General features: G+C 55.9%; 1 protein-coding gene and 1 pseudogene across 1 annotated transcript in view; one reads left to right on the top strand and one right to left on the bottom strand.

Moving 5' to 3' along the window:
• KIF17 (kinesin family member 17) overlaps window positions 1-27,535 on the top strand; it is a 33,528-nt gene that overhangs the window by 3,834 nt on the left and 2,159 nt on the right. The window contains exons 2-14 of the mRNA XM_016149195.2: window positions 1,781-1,927; window positions 2,915-3,016; window positions 7,805-7,994; window positions 10,293-10,745; window positions 14,687-14,796; window positions 17,775-17,922; window positions 19,392-19,942; window positions 20,890-20,970; window positions 21,359-21,457; window positions 21,917-22,104; window positions 23,024-23,255; window positions 24,285-24,543; window positions 25,719-25,789. Coding sequence (XP_016004681.2) covers window positions 1,781-1,927; window positions 2,915-3,016; window positions 7,805-7,994; window positions 10,293-10,745; window positions 14,687-14,796; window positions 17,775-17,922; window positions 19,392-19,942; window positions 20,890-20,970; window positions 21,359-21,457; window positions 21,917-22,104; window positions 23,024-23,255; window positions 24,285-24,543; window positions 25,719-25,789 — 2,631 coding nt within the window. The remainder of the gene's footprint in view (window positions 1-1,780; window positions 1,928-2,914; window positions 3,017-7,804; window positions 7,995-10,292; window positions 10,746-14,686; window positions 14,797-17,774; window positions 17,923-19,391; window positions 19,943-20,889; window positions 20,971-21,358; window positions 21,458-21,916; window positions 22,105-23,023; window positions 23,256-24,284; window positions 24,544-25,718; window positions 25,790-27,535) is intronic.
• Window positions 8,590-8,708, bottom strand: LOC118607127 (annotated as a pseudogene).

The following is a 27,535-nucleotide window of genomic DNA, read 5'->3' as shown; positions in this document are numbered from 1 at the left end:
ACTCGTTTATCCAAAATATTATCATTTCGATAAAACATAATAGAGATTATCATTGTATAATACCCATTAGTGAGATATTTTACATTCTTCATATGAAGTCTTCAAAATTTGGCCTGTGTTTTACACTTGTAGCACCTTTCAATTTAGATGCTGAAGTGTCAACAGTTAAAATGAAATGAAGCACAAAAAGTAAAATTGCGTTTAGTGGAAAAATATTTTATGACGTTTTAGGTTTTAAATGTAAATTAACTAAAAGAAGATGAAAATAAATCCAGTTTCTCAGCTGCACCAGGCACATTTCTAGTGTGGCTAGTGGGTAGACCCTACTGGATGGTGTGACAATAGTTATTTTTATATAGAATCCCTTTGCTGCATCTGGGTGGCTTTGATACTCGAGCGCCATACCGTGTTTTTATTCCTAGGACTCCGTGTGCCCCCGACTCTGAGGAGCCCAGCTGTGGCTCCTATTGGATGATGGGTCTGCTGGCTCCTGCCTCTCCCCGACTGCAAGGGGCCTGTCCCTTCCTGTGGCCCATGGCCCTCTGATGAGCTGCAGGAACCCACACGGTGGTCAGGCTTGCCTCGGACAAGAGAGCAGCGATTGTCCAGTTCTGCCCATAAAAATGAAGCCTGTCCCTCAGGGGAGCTGAGAAAGCTGGCTTCGGTCTTCCCTCGCCAGTGGCGGTCCCCGGGGATCCGGAGCCCCTCGTGGTTCTATAGGCGGGGTCTCTGCAGTGGAATGGTACATAGTTGCGAGGTGGACCCTCAGGGCCTGGGAACAGCTCTCTGTGCTGACATAGGATGCCCCCACCCCATGCCAAGTTCCAGAATTTGTGACCTATGTGTGAGGGCAGGGACTGGGGTGTCTGCCTTGCTCATCGCTCTGTCCCCAGCCAGAGCACATGGCCCAGCACAGGGAAGGGAGTCAGTCCCTATGGAATGAATAAATGCATTAGCGAATGAAGAGTGACCGTCAGGTGCCGCCCAGTTGGCCTCCTACCTTCCTTCCTACTTCCTTCATCTTCCACCCCGCTTGACCCGGCTCCACCTGCTCTCAGCCTCTCACCTCTCTGCATCTTTGCTTAAGCTCTCGCCTAGCCTGCAATGCCTGCCTTTGTCTCACCTATCAAAACCTAAGCCACACGGTCCCTCCAGTTCTCCCTTCCCGGGAGGCTGTGCCTGGTTCTTCCCACACCGTCCTGTCTTCCCCTCTCTGCGCTCCCTCTACATGCCGCCGGTGCAGCTTCTGGCGTTTCAAACGCCTCCACCTGCCTCGTGTGAGAATCAGTCCCCCGCGCTCCAGGCAGACTCGCAGCGAGCACCTGCGTACACCAGCGCTTCCCGTGCCGGTGTGTGCACTAATTCTCGTGTAAACCTCCTCACAACGGTCTTGGAGGAGGTGCTGTTTCTGACTCTTTGTTTCAGAGGAGGAAATAGAGGCTCCGTGTGCCTGGGTAGGAACAGTCCAAGGGCACACAGTCAGTAAAGGGCGGAGACTGGATCTGAACCCAGGTGGCTAGGCTCTGAGGCATAAGCTCTTAACCACAGGCTGGGACCGTCTCCTACCCAAGCAGACAGTGCACTCCTTGAGGACACAGCTGTGCCTTATTCGTCTCTGCCTGTCCACCCCCAGCCCAGGGACACCTGATGGGAGCCCCGGAGGGAGCCTGAGTGTGTGAGTTAGGAGGCAGCCCCGCAGACCTGGGCCTGGCCCTGGCCCCAAGCCCAGCTGTGCTGGGCCCGCTGAGCTGAGCGCTGGGGTTCTGGTCCTCCCCTGCAGGGTGTCACTGAGGGCTACAACGGCACCATCTTTGCCTACGGCCAGACGGGCAGCGGGAAGTCCTTCACCATGCAGGGCCTGCTGGACCCGCCCTCCCAGAGAGGCATCATCCCCAGGGCCTTCGAGCATGTTTTTGAGAGCGTTCAGGTATGGGCCTCGTGGAGGGAAGGGCCGGGCTGGTGCTTGGTGCCTGCGGGCCCCCCCGGCGGTGACCACAAATGGTCACGGGGCACTTCTGACCGTGGGATGCAGTCAGAGCCTGCCTCGACTCGGCACAGATGAGCTGCTCTGCTTTCTGAAACGGTGACGGGAGAACTTAAACTTGAGAAGATGACGCCGAACAGTTCCACATTTTTCTCCTGCCATTTTTGGATTTTAACATTTCATTTAGTGTTTCGCATGGATGCGATGACCCTGAGCACTCCTGAGACGTGGTTGTAACAATCATAGCTTCCTTTTCAATTGAGCAGTTGCTGCAGACCAAGCCTTGTGCAAAGCCCTGTTTTATCCCACTGAACCCCTCCACTGGTCCAGGAGGTAACTGCCACCCCATTTTTGAGGTAGGGAAGCTGAGACTTGGAGTGGCTATAGGCCGGGTCAAGGGGGGTTACCCCAGTGTCCCGGCTGCAGCTGAGAAGTGCCCTGGCGACCATTTGTGGCAATGCACAGAGATTCCTGCATCTGGGAAGGGCAAAGTGGGGCCTGGGGCCCTGGTCAGCTGCAGAGCTCACTGTTCCTCTCCCCAGGCCCCATCTGGTGACCCACAGGCGAGAGAGCTGCCAGGGATCAGCCCAGAGCCGGTGCTTGGTCTAGGCCTTACCTGTGGCCTTGGTTTCTCTCCCCGGTAATGGGGAGGTGTCTCCCATTTCCTTTCCCCTGAGGCTTGGAGAGAGAGCATGAGACAGTAGCAGTAGGAGAGTAAAGCAACTCTGTGAAGCCTGAGGGCTCGCCAGTCCAGAGAGGAAGGGAGACTGTGCCAGGCGGGCAGGCCAGCTGGGTGGGGCGGGGGACTCCTCTTCCCTCGACATCCCCCCTGCTGCCGTGGCGCCCTGGCTGCAGAGGGGCTCGGGTTGCACGGTCAGGTCTGGCAGTGGGTGCTCAGGTGTCTTTGTTCTCTCCACCCACACCCTGCAGTGTGCAGAGAATACCAAGTTTCTGGTCCGGGCCTCCTACCTGGAGATCTACAATGAAGATGTCCGTGACCTGCTGGGGCCTGACACCAAGCAGAAGCTGGAGGTAGGTGCACACCTGGCACGGGCAGGTGGGGTCTGGGGGAGGAAGGAGGTTGGCATCAGGTGGTGCTCCCTCAGAAGTACAGGGAAGGTATCCTGAGAGCACAGTGGCTGTGCGGACTAGGGTGGGGACTTCTGAACTTGAAATTTGGAGTCTTCTGAGTCCAGGATGCAGGGGAGGGGTTAAGGGGCCTACCTCCACCACACGCGGCAGGGCTGGACCTTGCCTGGGGTAGTGCCACCTGTATCTGTTGAAATAGATGGAGTTTTGTAATAGATAACATTCGAAAAGAGGGTTGCACTTCTAAAATATTATTTTGAAAATCTCTAAGGGCCCTTCAAGCTAAAAATAAGGTACTAATGATTGTCATTTATTGAGCACTTACTACTTACTGACTGCCTTAGGCACATTATGCATTTAATACTCACAGTACCCTTCTTAGGTAGATATCATTATCCCTGATTACCGATGTGGGAAGGGAGGTTTACAGAGGTTAATTAACTTGCTGAAGATTCACACAGCAGTAAGTGGCCAAACCTGGATTTGAACTAAGGTCTGTCTGACTTCAAGGTCCTGAATCTCAAACATCCCCTTTCACTGCCGCTACTGGGCCCAGATTCTGGGACCTTATTCCCTTCGAAAGGGGTCTGGTGTAGGTGGGCCCCAGGACTGACGATATGACCTCAGAAGGTTGTAAGGAGGGAGAGCTGCTTAGCACAGTGCTGCTGTATAGCACGTGTTTAGTGTGTGAGCCATTGTATGCCACTGGGATTCCAAGAAAGGACAACAGATGTGACTGGGGACTGCACAGTAGAGCCCTAGGGAGGAGTCGAGACTGACGGGCACATGTTTGGTAAAAGGCTAGAGTCAGAATGAAAGAACATCATTTCCCAACAGCATGAAGTAGAATTAGACCCTCTGAGGGTTCAATTAAGAGAGGGAGAACTTGGCTGACCCTTTGGGGAGCCGAATGAAGTCAAGCGACCTGCCAGAAATGGATAACAGTTAGAGGCAAGGCTCGACCCAGGTCTGGGACTCTTGGGTCTTCACTGTAGTTTGAGGCCTTGGTTATGTGTCCTCTCTGGGACTTCTTCAATGCCGAGCGGGCCTGGCCAGGTCTAAGGAACAGAGGCTGGTGGGGGGTAGGTGCTGGTGGTGGGTCCCTCAACTCTGGTGCTTTTTATCTGACCAGGCAACCAATAGACCCCCAAGAAGCCCACAAACAGTATTGGGGGTTGGCGCATCTCCTTCAGAGTCAGAAAGCCCCAGCTGGGAGAGTGTCAATCATTAGTGAGCATCAGCCCTGGGAGGTTGCTATGATGATGCCCATTTTATAGGTGAGGAAACTAGGCTGGGAAAGCAGAAGTGACTTGACACTGAGCTCGGAAGTCACAGAGTCAGGGCTGGACATCTTCCCTCACCTGAACTCCTTAAGTCTCCCTAGGCCACATGCCTTGACAGCCACGGGGAGGGGGCGGAACCAGGCAGAGGGGCTGCCACTGATGCCTCCCAGTTCCCTGGACCCTCCCTGTCCTCTAGATTAGACAGGATGCTGGAACGGTTCCCACACCACCCCCACCCGCGCGGGGGGCAGGGATGTTTCTCTGCTCAGCTGCAGAGCAACCCCCGTTGCTCTGGCTTCATTTGAGGGCATCGTGAGTTCCCCTCTCGCTGGCAACCTCTCTGTGGCCCAATGGAACATATTGGACCTCAGCAAGCAGACGTCTTGAAAACCTTGTTTGTAAAAAAAAAAAAAAAAAAAAAAAAAAAACCCTTAAGATTTTGAGCCGGAAAGACCCTTGGAGAGGTGGTCCAACCCCTACCTGGTACAGATGAGGAAGCTGAGACCCAAGGAGAAGAAGGGACTTGGCCAAGGTCACGGAGCGAATTACTAGTGGTTGCACTAGAACTTGCGGAATCTGAGTGGTCAGGTGCTTTCCTCCCAGGATTTTTGGGAGTCAGCAGTATAGGAAACTCCTGGGGCAATAAGAAGCCAGAAATGAGGTTCCAGTCAAAAGAGGGACATCCATTAGTTGATTCATTCAACAAAGATGTACTGGGAAGAGACCGAGGGTACAGGCCACATGGGTGGGAGCTCCCTCCATCCCTCCTGGGACCACCCGCCACCCATCCCCCTGCTTCTCCCAAGCACAGCAACACTGGGCCCTTTCTATGCAGGAGCCTCCTCCAGCCTCTCACCTGAAGTCTTTCCACCGTCGTCTTCATCCTGGAGCTGGAGCAGCTGAGTCATAGCTCAGCCCCCAGAGCTGGGACATGGGAAGACGAGCAAGGCACAGAAAGTTGCAGCACACACGTGTCAGCCCTGAAAGGCCACGCTGCACAGTCAGGGCCCCCTGCCAACCCACACCGGGGCAGCGGGGGGCCCTCCTCCCCTCCTCAGTAACCTGGACCCTAGAGCGGCCTCAGTACCGAGGCCCTAAGGGGCCGAGTGCGGGCAGCTACGTGCACTTGCCCTAGCTGGGCCACGGGCCTCAGGCTGCTTGGGGGAGCTGCCAGAGACGAATGGGCCCCGTGACACTCTCCATGGATGCAGTGAGCTTTTGACCTTGTTCCTCCCAGAGGAGCTACAAGTGGGTTTTCACATACACCTCACAACAGCCTTAGGAGGAGGTGCTATTCTTATCGTTTATTACAGGTGGGGAAACTGAGGCTCAGTGTGGCAGGGGAAGACCAGATATGAACCCAGGTAGGCAGGCTCCACAGCATAATGCGGGGCCTGATCACATATCATGTTGGTAATTAGGGGTTATTAGATCAGTAAGGGCCGGCAAGAGATTTAGGGAAGCAGAGTTACACATCCTCTCTGCAACCACCACGAACCATCATGGAACACAGCCCAGTACTGCTGGAGATGGGTCCTCCACTTGGATCGAGCACCCCGCATCCCAGCAGAGTGTCAGGACTCCCTCCTCCATGGGTGCATTTCCTGGCTCAGGACCAGTGGCAGACTCTCCTGCCTGAGCATCCCAGCTGGTTGCCATGGTGACCAGGCAGCCTTGCAGTCGAAGGAGCAGTTACCAAGAAACAGGGCGCAGCTGGTGGTGGCTGTCACTCAGCGTCTGCCTAGCTCAGTGGTGGGTGGGGGCAGGAATAGTGGGGGACGGACGGAGGGAGCAGGGATCACAAGGTGAAAGGCAGGCCTTCCTAGGTCCAAACATGAGGTGGGGGAGGGTACCCCTAAGTGAGGAGTTGCCTCCCTGCCCCCTTTCCTGCTTGTGACAGACAGACCATCCTCACTCTCTTCCTGACCCGTGTTCCTGAGCCCCATCCAAGTACCTGCGGAACTTTTTATTAGTTCCATTCTCTTCTTAATCCTCATAATAGTCATGCAGAAGTAGGATTTGTTACCCTCATTTTACAGATGAGGAAACCAAAGCTGAGAGGGCCAAAGTGACTTCTGTAACTAGCAAACGACAGAAGCAGATTTCTACTCCAGGCCTGTATGATTAATAGGAACTGCATTCTTCCCGAAGCCAAGAACGGCCGCTCCCTCGCCTGGGCCTGCTATGTGCCAGGCAGGCTTCTTGGTTCTTCTTGGGAACATGGCAGTGATCGAAACAAGCGGCTCTCAGGCACACAGGTCGGCTGCCTTCACGCCATGCTCTGTTCTCAGGGTCTCCTGCTCCTGTCCTTTCTGCTCTGTCCTCACAGTGGCCTCTAGGTCAAGACCAGCCCTTTGTCATGTTAAGCTTCGGTTGCTTCAGAATGCTCCAGGCTCTCTCCTGGCCCTGCCCCTGGACCCTTCCACTGTCTGTGCCCCCAGCTGCTGCCCTGCCACTAACAGCTGTGTGACCTTCGGCAGGTCGCTTAACCCTTCTGTGCCTCCGTTGTTTATGCCATAAAGCCTAGTCCTGCAGGCTGGCTCTGGCTGGTTCTCCAAATTTTGGTAGATGGGCAAGCCTGTGCTTGCCCCTACCCCCGCCCACTGTACAATATGGACACAACCCCACCTGGCACCCCGAAGCTGCCCGGAGCAGAGCCTCTGAGCCTTCTGTGGCTCAGACCAGCAGACAGATGACTTTTGTCCTAATTCACTCTCTTCTTGCCAGAGTAGTTTTATTTCTTCTCACACTTGAAAAATATTGCGTTTCACAGCTCTGTGTCAGCAACAAAACAACCTGGCTGCCTGGAGAGTGAGCAGGGAGCAATCAGATAAATTAATTTACTCACTGCCGTCGCGCTGAGGGCCTGCTCGCACCGTGGGCCGACGGGAGGTCTGGGCAGCAAAGGGCACTTCACCGGCCATGATCCCAGGATCTGGGAGCTGGTGTGTTTCCCTGGAGCCGTGGCAGAGAGGCAAAGAGCCACGTCGACAGGGCACAGGGGAGCACTCGGAGCCCTTGGGTGACAGAGTCAGCCCCAGGGAGCTAAAGTGCCCAGACCGAAAGCCAGCTGCACAATAATAGCACTAACGACAGTGAGGACAGCGGCTGGCATTAGTGGGGCACTTGCCATGTGCCAGGCACTGTGCCAAGCATGTATGGGCCTCAGTTTTCTAAATCCTCTCCACCTCCCTAGGAGATAGGTATCTCATACCCATTTTACAGATGTGGAAACTGAGGCTCAGAGAGGTTCAGTCACTGGCCCGAAGTCCCACAAATAAGAGGTGGTGGTAGGTGAGGCCAGCTGTCTCCACCTGGAATAAATCCCCTGCCTACTAGGGTATTTGGGGTGCCGACTGCTGTGTGGGAGGGCGAAGGTGGTATGAACTAGGCCCTTTCTCGGGGATGCCTGCCCCACCTGCCCCTGGCCCATGCCTCCTGCCCACAGCTGAAGGAGCACCCGGAGAAGGGCGTGTACGTGAAGGGGCTCTCCATGCACACGGTGCACGACGTGGCCCAGTGTGAGCGCATCATGGAGACGGGCTGGAAGAACCGCTCGGTCGGCTACACCCTGATGAACAAGGACTCCTCACGCTCCCACTCCATCTTCACCATCAGCATCGAGATTTACGCCGTGGGTATGTGGAGCCGGGCGGGGTGGAGGGGCCAGACGACTGAGCTGGGCTCAACTTCTGCTCTTGCCACAGGCCTCCTGTTTGGCCTTGTGATGGTCACTGTCCCTTTCTGGGCTTTGGTCTTCTGATCTTCACAAAGAAGGGGTTGGATAAGATGACCTTGGAGGCTCTTCCACCTACACTGATACTCAGTAAGGCCAAGACACCTCACCACTCAGAGCCTCAAGGCCCCATCTGAAACTGGGAAGGGGCTCGAACTGCCTGCAGGAATCATGGGAGGACCCTCCCCATGCTAGGACCCATGTTGCCGGGATAAACAGCATCAATGACAACAATGATGATAATACTGGTCACTACCACCGAGCGCTTCCTGTGTGCCGTGCGGCTTATACGCAGTAGCGCATATGACCGTGGGTGGCGGCTGCAGAAAAACGCAGCACTCACAGCCATTTCTAAACAGTCCGCTACAGGATGTTACAGTAGTTTCCAGTTTTTCCTTGCTTTTATTTACTTTTTATTTTAGACGAGGCAACCCTTGGTTGACCTCACAAATTGCAAGTACTTTGTCAGCTTACAATCCCCTATTTTTTGTTTTTTAGGCCCAGAGCATCTGGTCTTCCTAGGTGGTCTCCCATCTAAGTACTAACCAGGCCTGACCCTGCTTAGCTTCCGAGATCAGACAGGATCAGGATTATTCAGGGTAACATGGCTGTAGACAAAACCTTCCTGCTTTTAGAGTCCTTTCCTCAGATCAGGTTCCCTGGAGTCCATTTGAAGCAGAGGGCACAGACCTGTCTAAAGCTCCCAGCACATTCTGCAAAGAGCTTTCCAGAAGGGTGATTCCATGTCCCGCCTTCCTGCTGCTTTTTTTTTTTTTTTTTTGTAATAGCAGAAAGAATTAAGCCCTTCTCATGTCCACGTCTCTACTGCAGCAGCTGTCCTCAACTAGGCTCTAGGCTCCTATGAGAATCTAATGCCTGATGATCTGAGGTGGAGCTGAGGCGGTGATGCTGGTGCTGAGGAGCAGCTGCAAATCCAGATGACGCTTCCCTCACTTGTCCGTCGCTCACCTCCTGCTGTGCGGCCTGGTTCCTAACAGGTCACTGGCCAGCACTGGTCCATTGCCCGGTAGAGTGGACCCCCGCTCTACTGGGTACCAGCCAAACCTTTTTTATTTCTTTACTTCAGATTCCTGTGCCCACGAGCAAAACTAGGTCAATTCTGGTTTCGACCAGCAGGAAACTAAGAAGGAAGCCCCTGCCCCTCTGCCTCGTCTCGCTTGGGACCGTTTATGGCATCATGTAGCGACGGGGAGAATCATTAATAGAACTAAGAGCGGCCAGCTGTCGTTCCGCGAGCACCTGCTGCGCGCCAGGCACAGCCCTGAGCTCTTCCCACGAGCGCTGTCGGCCGTGTCCCTTTACTCCTTACGACCCCGCTTCAGGGCGGGTCTTTGATTCTGGGCCAAGGCTCAGAGTCAAGGGAAGCTATGTCCCCAAGTTCCACAGCAACTAAGGGATGGATTCAAGATGGAACCTCCCTCCGAAACCTGTGCTCCAAGCCCCTGCTCCCGACCGGGGGGCGTCCGGCCTCCTGTCACCCTCAGCACCCGGGGTCTGCCCTGCTAGGACAGCTAGGTCACTGCAGAGCCGGGCTCGTTCTCAGAGGGAGCAAACGCCTGCTCTGGGCCGGGCCTTTGTAGACGGTGCAAAAACACGCTATCGGCTTACTCCTCCCAACAGCCAGCCCTAGCCCCGTTGTTAGTCTCATTTTGTTGATATGACAATTGAGGATCAGAGAGGTGCATGCCTCCACCAAGGTCACACAGCAAGTAAGGGGCAGGACTGGGATGGGAACCAGGCCCAAGAGGTTTTTTTTGCATTAAAGGATACAAATCCCTGGTGACCCAGTCACGTTCCCCCAGCCCCCCACTTCTGGCCTCACAGGAAGTCTGTAGGAGCTGTCGTGATAGCTGTAACAAATTCCGCTGCACTCAGAGAATAGTCTGTGTCTCCCAGGCCCTGCTCCCTGGAGTGAGACAGCCCCGGGGTCTGATCCTGGCTCCACCACTTGGGCTTTGGGCAATTAAATGCCCTTTCTGAACCTCAGCATCCTCATCTGTAAGATGGGAACAGTGATAGCAGCTCCTTCGTGGGGGTCCTGGGTGGCTGGAATGAGACCCTCGGTGGGTGGCAAGCTCGATTTTTGATTGCTAACTGCCCTCGTTAGTGTGCGTGTGTGTGTGTGTGTGGGGGGGGGGTGACCCAAAGGCCCTCACCCTTCTGCCTGGTTGGTCTGCAGACGAGCGGGGCAAGGACCACCTCCGGGCGGGCAAGCTGAACCTGGTGGACCTGGCGGGCAGCGAGCGGCAGTCCAAGACGGGGGCCACAGGGGAGCGGCTCAAGGAGGCCACCAAGATCAACCTGTCACTGTCGGCGCTGGGCAATGTCATCTCGGCCCTGGTGGACGGGCGCTGCAAACACATCCCCTACCGGGACTCGAAGCTGACTCGGCTGCTGCAAGACTCGCTGGGAGGCAACACCAAGACGCTGATGGTGGCCTGCCTGTCCCCCGCGGACAACAACTACGATGAGACGCTCAGCACGCTGCGCTACGCCAACCGAGCCAAGAACATCAAGAACAAGCCACACATAAACGAGGACCCCAAGGACGCCCTCCTGCGCGAGTACCAGGAGGAGATCAAGAAGCTCAAGGCGATTCTGGCCCAGCAGATGAACCCCAATAACCTGTCAGGTGGGGCAGCTCGGGGAGGAAGTGGCAGAGGGTCAGGGGACCCTAGAGGAAGGCTGTCTCCCTCGCTCTCCCAGTCGCCATCTGAGAGGTGCGGGGGCAGCACCCTATGTCCTTTCAGCTTCACGGGAGCGCAGCTCGGGAAAAGGCAGGGCGAGCCCTGGCTGGCGACGCCCCGATGGCATCTGCTTGCCGAAGGCCGGGGAAGAGGCTGGCCCGTCTGGCCCGTCCCCGCTCAGCCGTCGGCGCCCTGAGCTGCTCCCTGCTTCCGGGCTGCACATGCGCCATCCCCTCGTCTGCCTGCTGTCCTTGTGGCAGCATCGCGATGCCGTGCTGCCCAGTTGCTGGGTGGCTCACTCCCCCACATCCCGCCCCTGGTCCCAGTTAGGCACCTCGTGACGGCAGCTCCCACACCCAGGCGTTTGGCTGTCATCTGGCAGGTAGGAGTCCATACCTGGAGCACAGGCCTGCAAAGGTCCTCGCAACTGAGGGACTCCAAGGTTTTCTTCATCTGAGAACCCCTTGGGGAAGGGAATGCAAAAGAGCCTGAGGCCACCTCCCCACCCACATTTCTATCTATTCATTCTATGCACACACCCATCCATCCACCCATTCGCCCAGCCATCCACCCACCCACCCATCCATCCACCCATTCACCCAGCCACCCACCCATCCAGCCACCCACCCACCCAGCCACCCAGCCACCCACCCAGCCACCCATTCACCCAGCCACCCAGCCACCCACCCAGCCACCTAGCCACCCACCCACCCATCCATCCACCCATTCACCCAGCCACCCACCCACCCAGCCACCCACCCAGCCACCCACCCACCCATCCATCCATTCATCCATCCACGTAATGTACCCATCCATCCACCCATTCTCTCCACCCACCCTATCTGCCCTACTATCCACACATCTACCTATTCATTCGCTTCATCCTATTATCAATCCTGTTATCCATCTTTCCACTCACCCACCCACCGTCCATCCAGAGTTCACGAACCACCCCCTCTGTGTGTGGACCTGTGCCGGGCACTGGGGACGAACCAGAGATGAACCAGATCTAGGCTCTGCCTCATGGGCGCCTTGTCTCCCGGGCCGCTGATCATGTCAGCGCTCTGCCCAGCACGCCGTCATGTGTGTCTAGGGTGCAGAGCTGTACAGGCACCACGGGGCAGGAAGGAGTGTCCAAGTTCAACCAGGGGCAGGGTTTGGTCAGGAAGGTTCACAGAGGAGGGGGAATCGAGCCGCGTCTTGGGGCGGGGTGAGAAGCCTCCCCGTCAGACAGGCTGAGAGGCCATTGAGTGCAGAGACGCACAAAACTATAAGGTGTATGTGGGGAACCGGAAGTACTTTTGCTGGCTGCCTGCTGAACAGGGTGGGGGAGGTGGCCAGGTAGAGGGTGGCGACCTTGAACACCATGATGGGGCGTCCACTTTGGCAGCCTGCCTTGCTCCTCTCTCCCTACCTCCCCACCTCTGGCCCTACTCGCCCCCGAGGTTGGTAAGGGGAAGCTAGGGGGAGGAATGGCGAGAGGCACCAGGAGGGGGTCAGAGGGTCTCGCCAGTGGCTCCCCAGACCTGGCAGCCGGCATCTGTGCAGCCTTCCGGGGGGGATCACGGCAGCCTTGCGGGGTCGGGGCTGTTCATGTCCCCTCCTCCTGGATGGGGAGCACGCAGCTCAGCAAGCTGAGATGCCTAGTGCGGGGCGGGGCAGAGAGCTGAGCAGTAACAGCCAGTTCACGGCCCGGCTCCCGGGCCAAGCAGCTTGGCTTCTCTGAGCCTCAGTTTCCTCATCTGTGACACGGAGGTAACAACAACACCTGCTTCAGTATTGCTCGAGGCAGTTTGGGAGGACTGCATGAAATAACGCACGTGTGGCCTGAGCACATAAAGCTCGTCAGACAGTACGTGGTGCTTTAACTCTGCGGTGGGGCCTTAATGCAGGCGTTTCCGACACAAAGCTCTGTGCGCTTCCACCACGTGGTTCTGACCCTCGGCCATCGCCCTCCCAGCCCGGTTCTCCCCTCCGGGCGCTCTCACGTTTCTCCCTTCCCCGACGGAACAGCTTGAAACACTGGTCTGCTCCGCCGGCCCCAGTTTTCCTCCTCCTACAACCTCACGCCTTGTCCAGGCACGCCCTGTGCCCCAGCCCCCTGAGGCTGCGCTTGTCGTGGATGACCTGTCCTTCAGCACAGCCATCGGTGCTCCCGATGGCTTTAAATGCCATCCCTAAGCTCAAGGCTCTCACTGGTGGACCTCCAGCCTGGCCATGTGATTTGTGTCCAGACCTTAATCGATAAAGGTGACCGAATGGTGACACAGTGAGGTCAATACCATTGCAAGATGGTTTTGTGTTCTTCACAGTTATCCTAGGCACGAGAGGCAGGCATGCCGTGCAGGGAGGGCCCCGGGGGGAGGCGCCAGTGTCGGTCTGGAGGTGGCGAGGAGCAGGGGGCCAGCCTGAGCCAGAGCCGACGCTGGGGTTTCCATGGGAAAGACAAGGCAGGGCAGTGGAAACTGTGCGGCTGGCTCATCCGAATGGTGCTGGTGTGTTTGGGGCACAGGGGCCGTCCCTGGAACCAGGCCCCGTGGTGACTGAAGGGAGGGGAAATGCTGGCTCGACATGAGTTAGATAGAGAAGGTGGCTGGGGGCGTGGACTCGAGCTCAGCTGGTTTGTGTATGAGAGGCGGGCTCACCGGGCTCACCAGGGCTCACGACAAGTTGTTTACTCTCTCTGGGAATTAGCTGGCCCTGGGAGGGGTGGTCTCCCCCTGGCCTGCGAGTCCCCCAACATGTCAAAGCATCATAAAATGTAGAAAATTTATAAAAAATGATTGATAACATGTGTCCTCTGAATTCTAGACTTGAATATCCAGCTGTCTATTAACGCATCCAACATCGAGCTCTTGATCTTCCCCAAAGCTGCTTGTCCTGTAGCTGTCCCTGCCCAGCTGATGGCAACTCTCTCCTTCCAGGTGTTCAAGCCAGAACACCTTGGCTTCTAGAAAGCTCGAACCCACATCTAATCTATCAGTGGATACTGTCATCTCTACCTTCAAAACGTATCCAGGATCCGTCCCCTGCTGTCCCCTGGCCTGAGCCACTATTATCTCTCACCTGACTTACTGCGGAAGCCCCCAGTAGGTCTCCGGGTGTCTGCACTTGACCCTGCTCAGTACATTCTCCGCACAGCAGCCAGCGAGATCCTGTCCAAATGCAAATCTCTCTCACTGGCGGGGCAAACCCTCCCGATGGCCGCTTTAACCCAGAGTCAAAGCCGAGGCCCTCGCCACGGCCCGCGGAGTCCCCCTGACCTGGCCCCGTGCCCTCTCCCGTCGCCTTTCGCCCACACTCTCCCTCTCTCACTCCGCTCCAGCCACGTTGGCCGCCTGACAGTCCAGGCCCCTGTCCACTGCAGGACCTCTGCACGCACTGCTCCCGCTGCCTGTCCCCAGGACCTCCGCCGGCTTCGCTCTGTCCCTCACTTCCTTCCTGCAGATCGCTGTTCTCCACGTACCCATGTCTAAGAGCCCGTCCCTGACCTCTCTGTTTAAATCGCACCTCTCACTCCTGGTTCCTTCTCCCGAAAACCCTCCCCGCTTTCTTCTTTTCCTTAGAACGCGTCGCTTTGTACCATGTCATCAATTTTCTTTATTTATTTTGTTCGCCTTTCTCTCTCCATTGAAAACTCACCTTGTGGGGGTGGAGTTTTGTCTGTTCTGTTCAATACCTCCAGTGCCTAGAACATGTAGTGCTCAAGAAATATTTCTCGAATGACTGAATAAGTTAGCATTTTACATAGAGACATGCTTCAAATAAGTTCAGTACTTTGAAGACTTCTCGAATGAGCATGTGGTTGTCTTCATGGATTTCTGCTGAGCTCCTGCAAACCACGTGCACTTTGGTCCCAGCCCTCTCCTTTCTGCTTTTCTCCCAGCCCTGCTGTCTAATCAGGTGCCCCTAAACCCTGCCCAAACTGAGGAGAAGCCGTTGCCCCCACCTGTGGTCCAGCATGACACGGAGGCCGAGAAGCAGCTGATCCGGGAGGTGAGACCGAGAGCGGGTGGAGAAGGGTAGGCAGGCGGGGCCTGTCCGACCGTCTCAAGAAGGATGTCGTGTCAACCCCAGCATCGCCTCGGGGGTGGTATTATAATCTCCCTTTGGGAACTCAGAAAGGCCGAGGCTCATAGAGGAGCCATGACTTGCCCAAAGTCACAAGGCTAGGGGGAGAGTCAGAGCCCGGATTTGAACTTGGGTCCCCGACTCTAGAGTCCAGTCCATCTCACGTCAGTGGGAGAACAGAAGGGGGAATGGGGGCGTCTCCAGGAGCACAGCAGGAGGGGGTGGCCGTGGGCTGGCGGAAGAGGAGAAGGCGTTCCTGGTAGCGAGAACGGCCTGTGCAAAGGCCGGGCAGTCAGAGTAGAAGAAGTCGGTCCCCTTAGCAGGTGCCAGCAAGCCTGGGCCGAGAGCAGGGAAGCCAAGGTGGGCAGTGGGGAGCCCTCAGGTGCTCATCTGACCAGCGGACAATTGGAGTGTTGGCCTCTCAGAAAAAACTGTCACCTGGGGGCACCTGGGCCTTTCTCCCACATGTGGGCCGCCCAGCGTCCCTTGGAGCCAGCAGGGCAGGTAATGCCCTGATTCACAGATGCAGAGCTGATCTCAGAGGGGCCCTTACACAGCTGGACGCGGAGCGCCTCCTAGCTCCCGGCTTAAGCTCCATCCCTGACTCCAGGCTCTGTTGGTTTCCAGAGGTTCCTGCCACTTGAGGGCCACATTCTGAGACCCAGGCACATGGTGGGGTTTGACATTCGACAGTCCCTTTAGGGCCCTGGCTTTGTCCTGGCAGAGAACCTAAAGCCAGCAGGGACAGTGCTGTAGGGACTGGGGCCAGATGTGTCTGCTGCTGGACTTTTACCACTTGACTATGACCTCAGGTGGGATCAGCCCTGAGGCCCCTGGAAGTCCCAGCCAGGTTGTGAGGGCCTGGGGCCCAGCCTCTGAGGGGGGAAGACTGGGTAAGTCCTGGGGGTCTCAGTCCTGTGGGTTAGAAGGCTGGGGGAAATTGACCTAAGACTCCCTAAGTACTGCCCATGACCTGCGGAAGCTGTTACTGTTTGGGCAGAGGCTCAATTGTGAGCCCCGGATGGACTCTGTCCTGGCCTCCGTGAGGATTCTGGGGGCTCAGCTGCTCACTCTCTGCCTTTCCCCCTACTGGTCTAGGGGCTCCTGAGGCAAAGTCAGGGTATCAGGTCCATCTCTGGGGCGCTGGGCCCAGCTGCTAGGGGAGTGTTGGGATGAGGGCGCCTTTGGTGATGGCTGAGCCCAAGCCCACAGAATGAGAGAAGCCACACTTTGGAGGTTCCAAGTAGGTTTTGGAATCACATAGCAGCAGGAAGATGTCAGTCACGAAACAGTAAGGGTGGGCCCTACTTCCTTGGAAGCTTCCTTCCCAAGGAAGACTGGCTGGGTGTGTGGCGGGGGCACCGTGGCTGTCAGATAGGCAGGGTGCTGCCTCCCCCTAGTGGTCATCAGGGAGAAGAGACGCTGTTTGGGCTGGAGGGTCCTTCTGCCCTGGAGTTGGGTGGAGTGCCTGTCACCTGCCTCCTCTTCACGAGGCAGCGCCGTGGGCACTGCATCGGAGCGTTGCTTCCCGAGGTCGCCGCCGCCAAGTTTGTTTTCCGACCTGGAGTTTCTGTGAGCCACACCTGGAGGAAGAGTCGAAGGCGTCTGTCTTCCCTCTTCCCACACCATTTTTTCTTACACGTCTGATTCTTGCATTTATTGAGCACCTACTACATACATGCCTGGAACCGTACTTTCCTTTCCACTCCAGAACCAGACAGGATGCGCAGGATAAGGGAGGTGGCCCCGTGTGTAATGGAGAGGGTGCCGGGCTAGGAATCGGCTCAGCCGCGAGCTGGAGGCGTGGCTGTGGACATGACCCTGGGCTTTAGGCCACCAGCCCTATGTGGTGGGATTGGGGCTAGGAGATTCCTAGGGTCCATCTAGCTTTTACATTCTGCAAGTCCAGGTCTTACAGGCTCTGTGACCTTGGGCAGGCGGCGTGAGCTCTCTGAGCCTATTTTGCACCTTTAGAATGAGTATACTAGCTAGCAGCTTTCCTCTGCAGTAAGAGGGGGACGTAAAGGGGTCTCATCACTGGATTGTGTAACGAGTACCAAGCAGGACTCAGGGGTCTGAGTTGGCACTTCAGCCTCCCCGCCCCCCCCCCCATTCAATCATCAACAAGCATTTTCTGAGCACCTACTAGGCACTGGGCAATGTAGCTGGAGGCACTCATGGGGCCAAAGAAGAGTTTTTATTGCTTTTAATGTTGGAAGTAGTAGAGCATGTTGTGTAGACCGCCGGGAATGGTCTGGAACCTAGGGAGAAATCCGTGGTGTAGGAGGGACCTGGGGATTGAAAGAGCAAAGTCCTCTAGTGGGGCGACTTGGCTTCAGATGTTTTGTCCACTGTCACAAGAGGACGCGGAGCCTCCAGGCAGGCCTGCATGTGGACAGGAAGATGTGGGGCTGGGGAGGTGAGGGAGTTCACACCCGATGGCTTCAGTGTTCTCCGTGTGGTACGAGACAGGAAATTAGGGGAGCGGAGGGCTACAGAGAGAGGGAAATTGGAAGGACTGGGTTAAGGACCATTTGGTTACAACCTATTTGTTGATGCAGAAAGGCGTTCATGATATATTGCCGTGTGGGGAAAATAGACTACGAACCAACACATATTTTATTAACCTGTTAAAAATGCACAGAGAAAAATTCAGAATGATCTTCACCAGCCATTAATCATCCCAGTGTCATGTAGGTAATTTTAATTCTGTTCTTTTGGCTTATTTATGTTTTTTTGGATCGTTTAAATGACAAAAACAAAACAAAAAACCAAAAAATACTGAAAGCTGTGTTTTAAAATGGTGATACAACGCTGCCCCCCTCTGTGTCCCCTTCCCCCCTGCTCCCCGCTGGTCCCCTCTCCGCTGGTCTCCTCTCCGCCTCCCCTGCCCCTACTCCCAGGAGTATGAGGAGCGCCTGGCCCGGCTGAGGGCGGACTATCAGGCAGAGCAGGAGTCCAGGGCCCGGCTGGAGGAGGACATCACCGCCATGCGCAACTCGTACGATGTGAAGCTGTCCACGCTGGAGGAGAACCTGCGCAAGGAGACAGGTGGGCGCCGCCCGGGCTGGCCAGAGGGGCGGCCGGCCTGCTTTCCTCCTCATCTTATCAACTGACGTTTATAGAGCGCTTTCTACTACCAGGATCAATTCCGTTTCCTCCTCACAGCAGCCCGGTGAGCTAGGTACCACACTTACTCTCATTTTATAAACGAGGAAACCGAGGCACAGGGAGGGTAAGTAACTTGGTCACACAGCCAGTAAGGTGGAGCCAGGATTTGAACCCGGGCAGTCTGACCCCAGAGCCAGTGTTCTTACCCATGGCACTGTGTCATGACGTGCTGGCCACTGGTTGGGCTCCATCCAGCCCAAGGCCAACTTTACGGAGTTGTAGCGTGTCCCTCATGTTTTGTGGGTAAGTCCCATCCCCAAGTTTCTGCATCTTCAACAGTCTCCTCACACTTTTGAGCCCATCTCTTACCAAAGCAACCACATCCCATAGTAAGCATTCAATCATTAGCAAGAACTCTTAACCTACCTGGAAGTTTTTGTCTTTTTTTTTTTTTTTTTGACATTCCAGACAATTACACCCCATCACTATCATTCAAACACCCATGCCGCCAAGCAGCTCAGAACACTGCAGAATCCATCTTGTCATGATGATGATGTTCATGTCATTGGTACCATTTTGGGGGCATTGCTGTGTGCCAGCTACTGGGCGTGTGCTTCCGCCGAACTCCCTCATGGAGGCAGCACTCACCGAATCCTCGTGTTGCAAGGCGAGGCTCGGGGAGGTTCAGGAACACTGAGCTAGGGAGTAGACGCCCTCTTTCGGCAAACAGAACATCCAGACTGTCTCCGGGGACAGGACATAAGCGACCAAGCCGCAGATGAGATGTAAAGGGGTCAGCCATTACCCATGGGCTGGGAGCACTAAGGAGGCCTGCGTGATCATAGGCCCGCCCCCTCAGGCTGGCAGGAAGATGCTTCTCTTGGTCCCTAAGACCCAGAGACAGAGGGCAGGTGTCCGAGTGATTTTATTGGGTCTAACATTCATCCACAGAGTTCACTAAACTCCCACGGGTCTAGAATATCCCTTGGACAAGAGTCCTGAGCTGGGCACTCGAATGGGGGATCCTTGGCATCTTAGGGGTGAAAGCTAATGATCAGGAGCTCTCAACCTTGGTGGCAGTAAGACCGACAGGCAGTCCGCTGGCTTGTTAAGAGCAGTCCCAAGGCAAGGTGGTCAGAGTCCACCACCTAACAGCTTGGGTGGTCAGAGGATGGAGAGATCATGACACTGGTTAGGGGAGGCTTCCCGGAAGAGGTGGTAGGAGACAGGGTTTGAGTTCTGATGAGGGAGAGGGCAGTGGAACAGAAATAGGAGGACAGTATCTGGGGATCCTGGGAGGCTCTGACTCTTCAGCTGGTCTCCTGGAGACAGTGCGCTTGGGACCAGCTTCTAGGGAAGGGGCCCCTCATTCTCACCTTTGAAAACTAAAGGAAGGTCTCCACTTGCAGAAGCTGTCCTGAAGGCAGAAATCCTCTACAATGCTGAGGTCATGTCCAGGGTCGAGTTTGCCAACGTGTCTGATTACTCACCTCCTTTCGAGTATGAGATAGCGGTGAAACCTGAGGTCTACTCCATGATTGACACTCGACCCAGTGAGGACATCCCTAAGACTGAGGTTCCTTCCCAGTTTGAGGACCTGCCCAAGATGGAGACCTCCAAGTCTGAGATTTCTTTTGGGTCTGATGAGTCATCCACACTTGAAGAAGCCTCCATGTCTCAGGTCTTCCCTGGGCCCGCGGAGCCCTCCAACCTGGAGTCCTCCGTGCCCGAGGTGGAGGCCAAGAGCAAATACTTCCTGGGTGAGAATCTCAGCCAGGAAGTCCCCCTGCTGGAGGAGGAGTCCTTCTTCCAGGATGAGGAGCCTCAAGTGATGCCCCTGGAGCTGCTACCAGTCCTACACGACCCATTTGCAGAAGTCGAAGCGAAGCTGGCCATGCTCTCCTCCACCATGGCTGGGGCAGACGTGCCCCAGGCGGACGCACCCAAGGGCCCGACGCAGGTAGCTGACGTCATGCAGGATGGCATGCAGAAATGCAGCGGGCAGAGCTCGGCTGGGGACATGGAGGTCATTGGGCGTGCACAGATGTCTGACCTCTGCGGCTCTGGCATCGCCTCCAGCTCCTCCACAGTGGCTCTGACTTGCTGGCTGGCTCAGGGTGCTAGTGTTCAGGGGTCTGGGAAAGAGAAGCTCTGTCTAATGCTCTGTAAATCAGTAGGGAACTTGGGATCGAGATCCAAGTCTATGCCAGGTGGGCACCTGTTCTGCTGACGGAGGGACACCTGCATGGGAGTCTGCCGAGTTGCCATGGTTACACTGAGCTTCCAGGCCTGAGCGAGAGCTGGAGGCAGCCTTGGTCAGCCCTCGTGCTCCCGCGGGCTCAGAGCAGCGAGCCGGGCTGGGGTCTCCGGGGATCCAGGTTCCTTAGGCATCACCCGGGACCCGCCATGCTGCTCTCCCTGCCCCCGCCCCTCTGTTGGTCTTCTCCCTTTTCAACCCTCATTTTTCATGTTTAATTTTTTTCCCTCTTTCTTCTCTTTAACCCTTGCCTCGCCTTGCCTTGCCTGCCTGTGTATGTGTAAAGAACACAGGCCCTTGAATCAGAAAATCCTGGGTCCAGATCCAGCTGTGCCTCTCACTTAGCTGTGTGACCTTGGGCAGTCCCCTCTCTGGGCAGTCGGTTTCCTCATCTGTAAAATGGGGCTGATGCATGCTTCACGGGAGGGAACGCGGGTAACGCTTCTAGAACACGGCGGGTGCTCAGAGCATGCCCCGTCTCTCCTCTCTCCCTGTTCTCTCCCCTCATCTCTTCACGCCTGCTCCCCTTTCCGCGGTGGCAGGCAGGAGGGGGTGGGGTTGGGGAGCCGAAGGGGAGGTTAGGGGCAGGGCAGCAGAGGCCGAATCTAGCCCAACCATCCCTCCTCCTCCCCAACCCATTCTCCTGCAAGCATCCCCCCACGACAGATGTCCTGGAGCCCGATGACCTCAGGTCCGAAGCTGAGGTAGCCAGTGACCTCCTGCCTGGGACCGTGAGTACCCCTGGGCCGGCCCTCGGTGTGGTGGGAGGACTTCCAGGGGCCTGGGTCTTCCTGTGACACTCCACTTATCTCCTCCCTCCCCGGGCCTCAGTTTCCTCATCCATAAAACAGGGACGACAACCCCGGCCCTGTCCCAGCGGATCAGGGACGGCCCGTTGCGAAGCAGGGTACAAATCGGAGGAGCTGTCACACCTCTTATCGTTAACGAATAAGAGGCCACAGTGGTTTTCAAACTTCCCTTAGACTTGGAACCTTTGTCTAAAGCATAGAGGCCCAGTGTATGCAGTGGGCGAGGGCTGTGGGCAGTGGCTGGGGACCCCCGAGAGCAACGGGGGGCACTGCTGGTCCCAGACCTTCGCCCTTTTCCCTTCTCCTTAAGAAAGCACAACAAGCCGCAGGGAATGAGAGGAAGGCTTTAAATCCACTCACAGTTTTGGAGAGAGAAAGCTATCTGCCAGCCTCTGGACCTGAGTACTGGGTATGGCAAGTTTTTAGTAGACAGCAGGTGGGGTGGCCGGGAGAGCCCTGGCTAGAAGGTGACATTGAGATGGGACCAAGCAGGAAGACGGGGCCAGGGGGCGAGCAAGTGCCAAAGTCCTGTGGCTGGAAAGGTCTTGGCTTTCCTAGCAACAGAAAATGAGGCCAGAGAAGTGGCAGGGTGAGTGGGTGGTGGGGGGGAAGGGTCGGGGAGACAGGGAGCGGTGGGGGGGGGGGGGCGCCGCAGGCCATGGAAGAAACGGGATTTTACTGCGAGTGCAGCGGGAAGTGGTGGGCGTAGGAACTGGATTGGGGGTGTTTTTAACTGGTTGTCTCTGAGGCCCAGGTGATGCGTGCCGGGTGTGAGGGCTGCGATGCCCCCTCATGGGACGGAGGCCACAGGAAGCTCCGTCCCGGGGCTGGCCTTCCCGTCTTAACCTATGTTTCTCTTTGTGCTCAGGAGGTTGATCTGGGCCCAGAAGTGACCAAGGAGGTGGTGTTGGAGGCAGAGCCTAGTGTGGAGACTGAGGTCGAGGCCCAGCCCCTGGTGGCCATGACAAATGCAAGAAAGGACAGTGTGGGCGTGGAGGTGGCCATGCTGACAGATAACCTGATGCCCATCATCGACCAGCAGCAGGTGCTGGCCCGGTAAGTGCCACAGATTGGGGCTGGCAGGAACCCTCGGCGGGGCAGGAAGGCCCTGTGCTCCAGATGTGGGGGTGGGGGTACCCACAGATTCTTCCCGACCTTCCACCAAGGCCTCACCTGGCTATCCCTCCCCGCCCCCTGATGCAGCCGAGGGGCCCTGATCCTCTGTCCAGGAGCCGCGGGGCAGGGAAGGTGCTAGGTCAGCTGGGCGGGCTCCACTCTGCCAGCAGCACAAGTGCCACCAGGTCACGTCGGGTGCCTGCCCTGGACACAGTGAAGGACTGTTGCCCGCCTGGCCGGCCTTTAGGTTTCAGGGATCCCAGGCTTTCCTCAGGTCCCAGCCAAGCCTCCAATACCCCAATGGAAGACTTGCGCTTCCTAGGGACACGCCACCCCCAGACACCCTCTGGGACCACCTAGGGAGCGGGGCTTTCCTCACTGGCTACGCAGCCTCGTGCAAGCCACTTAACGTTTCTGACACTTGGCTCTCACATCCGTCAATGAGAAGGACGTCGAGCCCGCCTCCGTGGCCAAGTCAGCTTCACGGCCCGGGGTCCAGCCTCCTCCCAGTCCCACATCCACAGCCCAAACATTACCTGAGCAACTACTGCGTGCACAGTCTGTAGCCTGCTCTGCTGGTGGCCGCCACCGCTGGGTGGCGGGTGGTGGTTAGGTTAGCTCTGGGTGCACAGGGAGGTTGTCGCCCTTCCTACTGGGCATAGCCACTGCCGTGGTGCAGTGCACGGGCTTGGAGTTAGGTGGATCTGGCAGGAACCCTGGATCTGACCCGTAGCCAGCGGGGCCACCTCCCTGAGCCCCTCGTTCTACGTCTCCGTGAAGTGGGGTCGTGGGAAGCATTCCACGAGGTGATCTCAGTGACAGGCAGGTGTCGTGTTTGCTTCCTCCTCCACGCTGGCAGCTTGCAGCTGCTGGAGCAGCAGGTGGTCGGTGGGGAGCAGGCCAAGAACAAGGACCTGAAGGAGAAGCACAAGGGGCGGAAACGCTACGCAGACGAGCGCAAGAAGCAGCTGGTGGCGGCCCTGCAGAACTCGGACGAGGACAGCGGGGACTGGGTGCTGCTCAACGTCTACGACTCCATCCAGGAGGAAGTGCGGGCCAAGAGCAAGCTGCTGGAGAAGATGCAGAGGAAGGTGCGGCCTTCCGTTTAGGTTCCCGTCCCCGCCCGCCCCGCCCCGCCCCTCCCCCACCCCCACCCCCACCCCCACCCCCACCGGCAAGAGGCCGGCATTCTTCTGTTCTTTGCACGGCATCCACTAGGTGCCTACGGTGTGCCGCGGGCTGTTGTGGAAGCAGTCACAGTGACAGATGTGTCCCTGTTGCCTTGGAGCTTGCTTTCTAGTGGGAGTGTGTGTGTGTGTGTGTGTGTGTGTGTGTGTGTATGCGCACACTCACTTAACAACACAACAGAGAAACAAGCCAGAGAGTGTCGGAGTGATGGCAAGCAATACTGGGGAGGGCAGGTGGCTTTTTTTTTTTTTCACTTTTATTGAAGTGTAAATGCCCAAATCACAAGTGCACAGCTTAATTCATTCCCACAAAATAAGTGCACCATGAAACTGCCCACCCCCCATGGAGGAACTGAGCAGCAACAGAACCCCAGAAGTTCCTGGGGACACCTTGGGTGGGGGACGGGGAAGTTGTCATGGGGGCAGCGACTTCGAAAGTGGGACCTCGAGGATAAGAAAGAGCGGGGCATGTGATGACCTGAGGGAGAGCGTTTGGGGCTGAGAGGGACCAGTGCTGGGAACGAAGCTAGTGGCTCTGGGAACAGAAAGGAGGCAGCCGTGCGTCTTCGAGGACAGGGGTGACGACCGTGTCGTGCGTGGAGCCTGCTCATAGGCTCCTGAATGCGTGAGTGTGGGAGAGTGACAGAGGGCTTGACGACGCACTTCTTTTCCTGCTCTCTGCAGGGCTGCGGACACAGCAGGTGCTCATTTATACGCCGGGTGGCGAGGTGGGAGGGCGAGTGGGTGGATGGAAGGATGGGTGGTGGCAGGGATGGCGAACGAATAGCTGGAAGGATGGTGTTGCTATGAGCGGATCAACAAACAGATGCTGAGCGGCCGATTGGACGGGCAGTTAGAGGATGGGGAGGTCGGATGGCTGGTGAAATGTCGGGGTATCTTTCCTGCTCACTGCCTGTCCTGCTTCGTTTTCAGCTTCGGGCGGCGGAGGTGGAGATCAAAGATCTGCAGTCGGAGTTTGAGCTAGAGAAGATCGATTACCTGGCCACCATCCGTCGGCAGGAACGTGACTTTATGCTCTTCCAGCAGCTCCTGGAGCAGGTGCAGCCCCTGATCCGCCGCGACTGTAATTACAGCAACCTGGAGAAGATCAGGCGCGAGTCCTGCTGGGACGAGGACAATGGCTTCTGGAAGATCCCCGAGCCCATCATCATAAAAACCAGCCTCCCAGTAGGTCAGGAGCCTGGCTGTCCCCTTGGCCCTCCCTGCCTTCCTCCACAGTTTGCTATCCCTGCAGACTGACGGGGAGCCCTGGGCCTCTCCCCGATGGCCGTAGGTACAGTAGACGTGTGACCCCCAGATTCCAAAAACATCAGGGACCTGGGACAATGGTGTGCTCTGGAGTCAGACAGATGCGGGTTGGAATTCTGGCTCCCCCACTCCCTGCGTGACCTCTCTGGGACTCAGTGTCCTCATCTGTGAAATGGGGATTGATAACAGCACCTTCCTTTAAGATTGCTGGGTGCCTTAAAGTGTGTTAATACCTGTGACACCCTTAGAGCCACGGCTGGCACATCATAAGTGCCTGGTATATTTTATCATTGTCATAATCATCATTGTCATCATTTTACCCTGCAACCACCCTGGGAAGGACAAGGATCATCACACCTGTTTTATATATGAGGAAATGAAATTTTGGAGCATATAAATGACTCACCTGTAGTCACAATCATAGCACTGAGCCGTAAGACCAGGGATAGGAACAAGCTGTCCAGTTTCAGGCCTGGTTCAACTTCTGCTTTTGCCACTGACCCTCCTGTGTGACCTTATGATGGTCACTGTCCCTTTCTGGGATTTGGGCTTCTGATCTTCACAAAGAAGGGGTTGGACAAGATGATCTTGAAGGCTCCTCCACCTCCATCGATTCTCAGAGTAAGGTCAGACTTACAATGGCGCTTTTTGCAGCCTCTTATAGCCGTCTCTGCCCATTCGGGGGGCAGCAGACTTACATCCCACCAGGCCCCCATCAGTTCTCCCCCTGGTCAGAGTGTTTGTCCAGGTCCTACGCCTCCGATGTTTATGGATGGCCACTGAGGCCTCCCCTGCTGCAACTCCAGCCAGCAACATTTCCCACGAGCACGGCGGCAGCCTTCCTCCCTGCCCCGACCAACCTGCTATCTTGCCCGGATGCAGGGGGATAGCTTCTTTGGCATCTGCGCCCTCCTGTTGTCTGCTTCCCAAGGCGCTCCCTCTGCTTGTGCCGGGAAGTGTCCTCCCCTGGCTCCAGGCCTGAGCCGGGCCTGACACTACCCCCGCCCCCCCCCACCACTGGGGAGGGTGCTGCAGCCCACGCTGTCCCTCCGGCCCTCCTCCCACGCAGCGGTGACTTCAACTTTTGTTTTCTCATAGCAGTGTCAACAGGGCCACAGAACAAATCAGTCCGCAAAACCTCTGCAGCAGACAATGGCGAACCAGGCATGGTAAGGCTTCCTGGAGAGGGGGTGCGGAGGGGATGTGACCGGGCTTGGCCCCTGACATGCAGTGGGTCAGCGTTACCATAGGGAACTGGGCTTCCACTTTCATCAGCCCTAAGGATTAAAGCAGGGGACTGAGCCCAGATCCTTTCTGTGTAACTCTGTTGGCACCTAGACCCTCAACCCTCTCTGGCCCTCGTTCAAAGCCACCTGTAGTCATAAAGGCTGAGGGAAAGTCGGTGGTTCGAGTCAGCCCATCCTACTGGTGAAAGACAGAAGCTTCAGCTTCAGTCTCAGAGGCCAGTCCCAGAGGCTGGTTCCCTGGGCCTCTGCTGGTGCCCTTGGACCAAAAGGGTCTTCAAAGCATCCATAAATAGTAATTGGGACTCTAAAGTCACTTGATTTTCATATTTGCTATATTTTATATTATAATAGGACTATATATTGTTAAAGCAGAGGTCAGCAACCTCTTCTGTAAAGGACCAGGTGGTAAATATTTTAGGCCGTGTGGGATATATCATCTGTCGCAACTACTCAGCTCTATCATTGTAGCACAAAACAGCCATGTCCAATATGTAAATGAATGAGTATGGCTACATTCCAATAAAAGGTTACGAAAGGAGTCTGTGGGTCAGGTTTGGCCCATAGGCTGTCGTTTGCTCATCCCTGCCTTAAGCCATTACAGATATTGCAGAAAACCCGCACAGAACATGCCTTTATAGTCATGATAGGGCTACTCACTCATAGCTGAATGAATTCCAGCCAAGTATCTCTGGCTGAGCAACTCGGGGATGTGGCCGGGCTTGTGGCTGCAAGGAACGTCTCAGGCCAGTCTAAAATTCTGATTGGCTGCTTCTGATAGCTTGACTTCATAAAAAAAGGGAAACTTGTTTCTGAAAAAAAAAAAACATTCTTAACATAGGACCACAAAGGGGTTGTATTAGAATGCTTTTAGTTCCAAGTGATAGCTCTCCGAAGCAAACAAATCATAAGCAAAATGGGGAATTTATTGGTTCATGTTAAGTGGACCTGTTTCAGGCATAGCTAGATCTAGGGGCTCAAAGAGTCAGAGTTCTGTGTGTTTTTCACCTCTTGGTTCTGCTTCCCTTGGTGTGCCGGCTTCGGACTCGGGCTGGCTTTCTCCACATGGCAGGAAAGAGGGCTGCTGGCAATTAGCAACCCGACAGGAAGAGACCCAGTCGCTTATAGCATCCTTAAACCATCACTTGCGGGAAAGGTTCTGATCAGCTCTGTCTGGGTCATGGGCCTCTTCTTGGACCAATGACTATGTCTGAACATAGTGCTGATTGGTCCAGTCTGGGTCATGTGTAGCAAGGGTGTGGGTGGGCGAGAGTGGTGGTCTTAGGACACTATGAATGATCATCCCATCAGGATGACATCAAGTGGTAAAAGGGTAGTTCCCTAAAGGAAGAGATTCAGGGCGAAGAAAAGTCCATGATAGTGTTGAAAAATAATAGTTCTTGATGGAAGAAAGGTCGGGACTTCAGTTTTAATGATCATAAATGGGCCCAGGAGCTGAGTAGTGTATAACCTAGTCTATGACTATGTCATAAGGGGTTTGGGTGTGTAGTATTGTTCTGGCTTCTATCAGGATATCCTGTTTTGAGCTTTACAGGAGAGAACAAGGCACTTCTCATCCCAAGGAAGGAGGATGGGGGTGTGTAGGCTTGGCTAGACTGCGATCCCCCTGCCCTGAGTAGCCCAGATCCCACCCCAGGAGTCCAGGTCCGT

The sequence above is a fragment of the Rousettus aegyptiacus genome, unplaced genomic scaffold (assembly GCF_014176215.1).
Source record: "Rousettus aegyptiacus isolate mRouAeg1 unplaced genomic scaffold, mRouAeg1.p scaffold_m13_p_1, whole genome shotgun sequence".
NCBI classification, from domain to species: domain Eukaryota; kingdom Metazoa; phylum Chordata; class Mammalia; order Chiroptera; family Pteropodidae; genus Rousettus; species Rousettus aegyptiacus.
The sequence above is the reverse complement of the archived record's forward strand: the minus strand, read 5'-3'. Positions and strand labels throughout refer to the sequence as shown.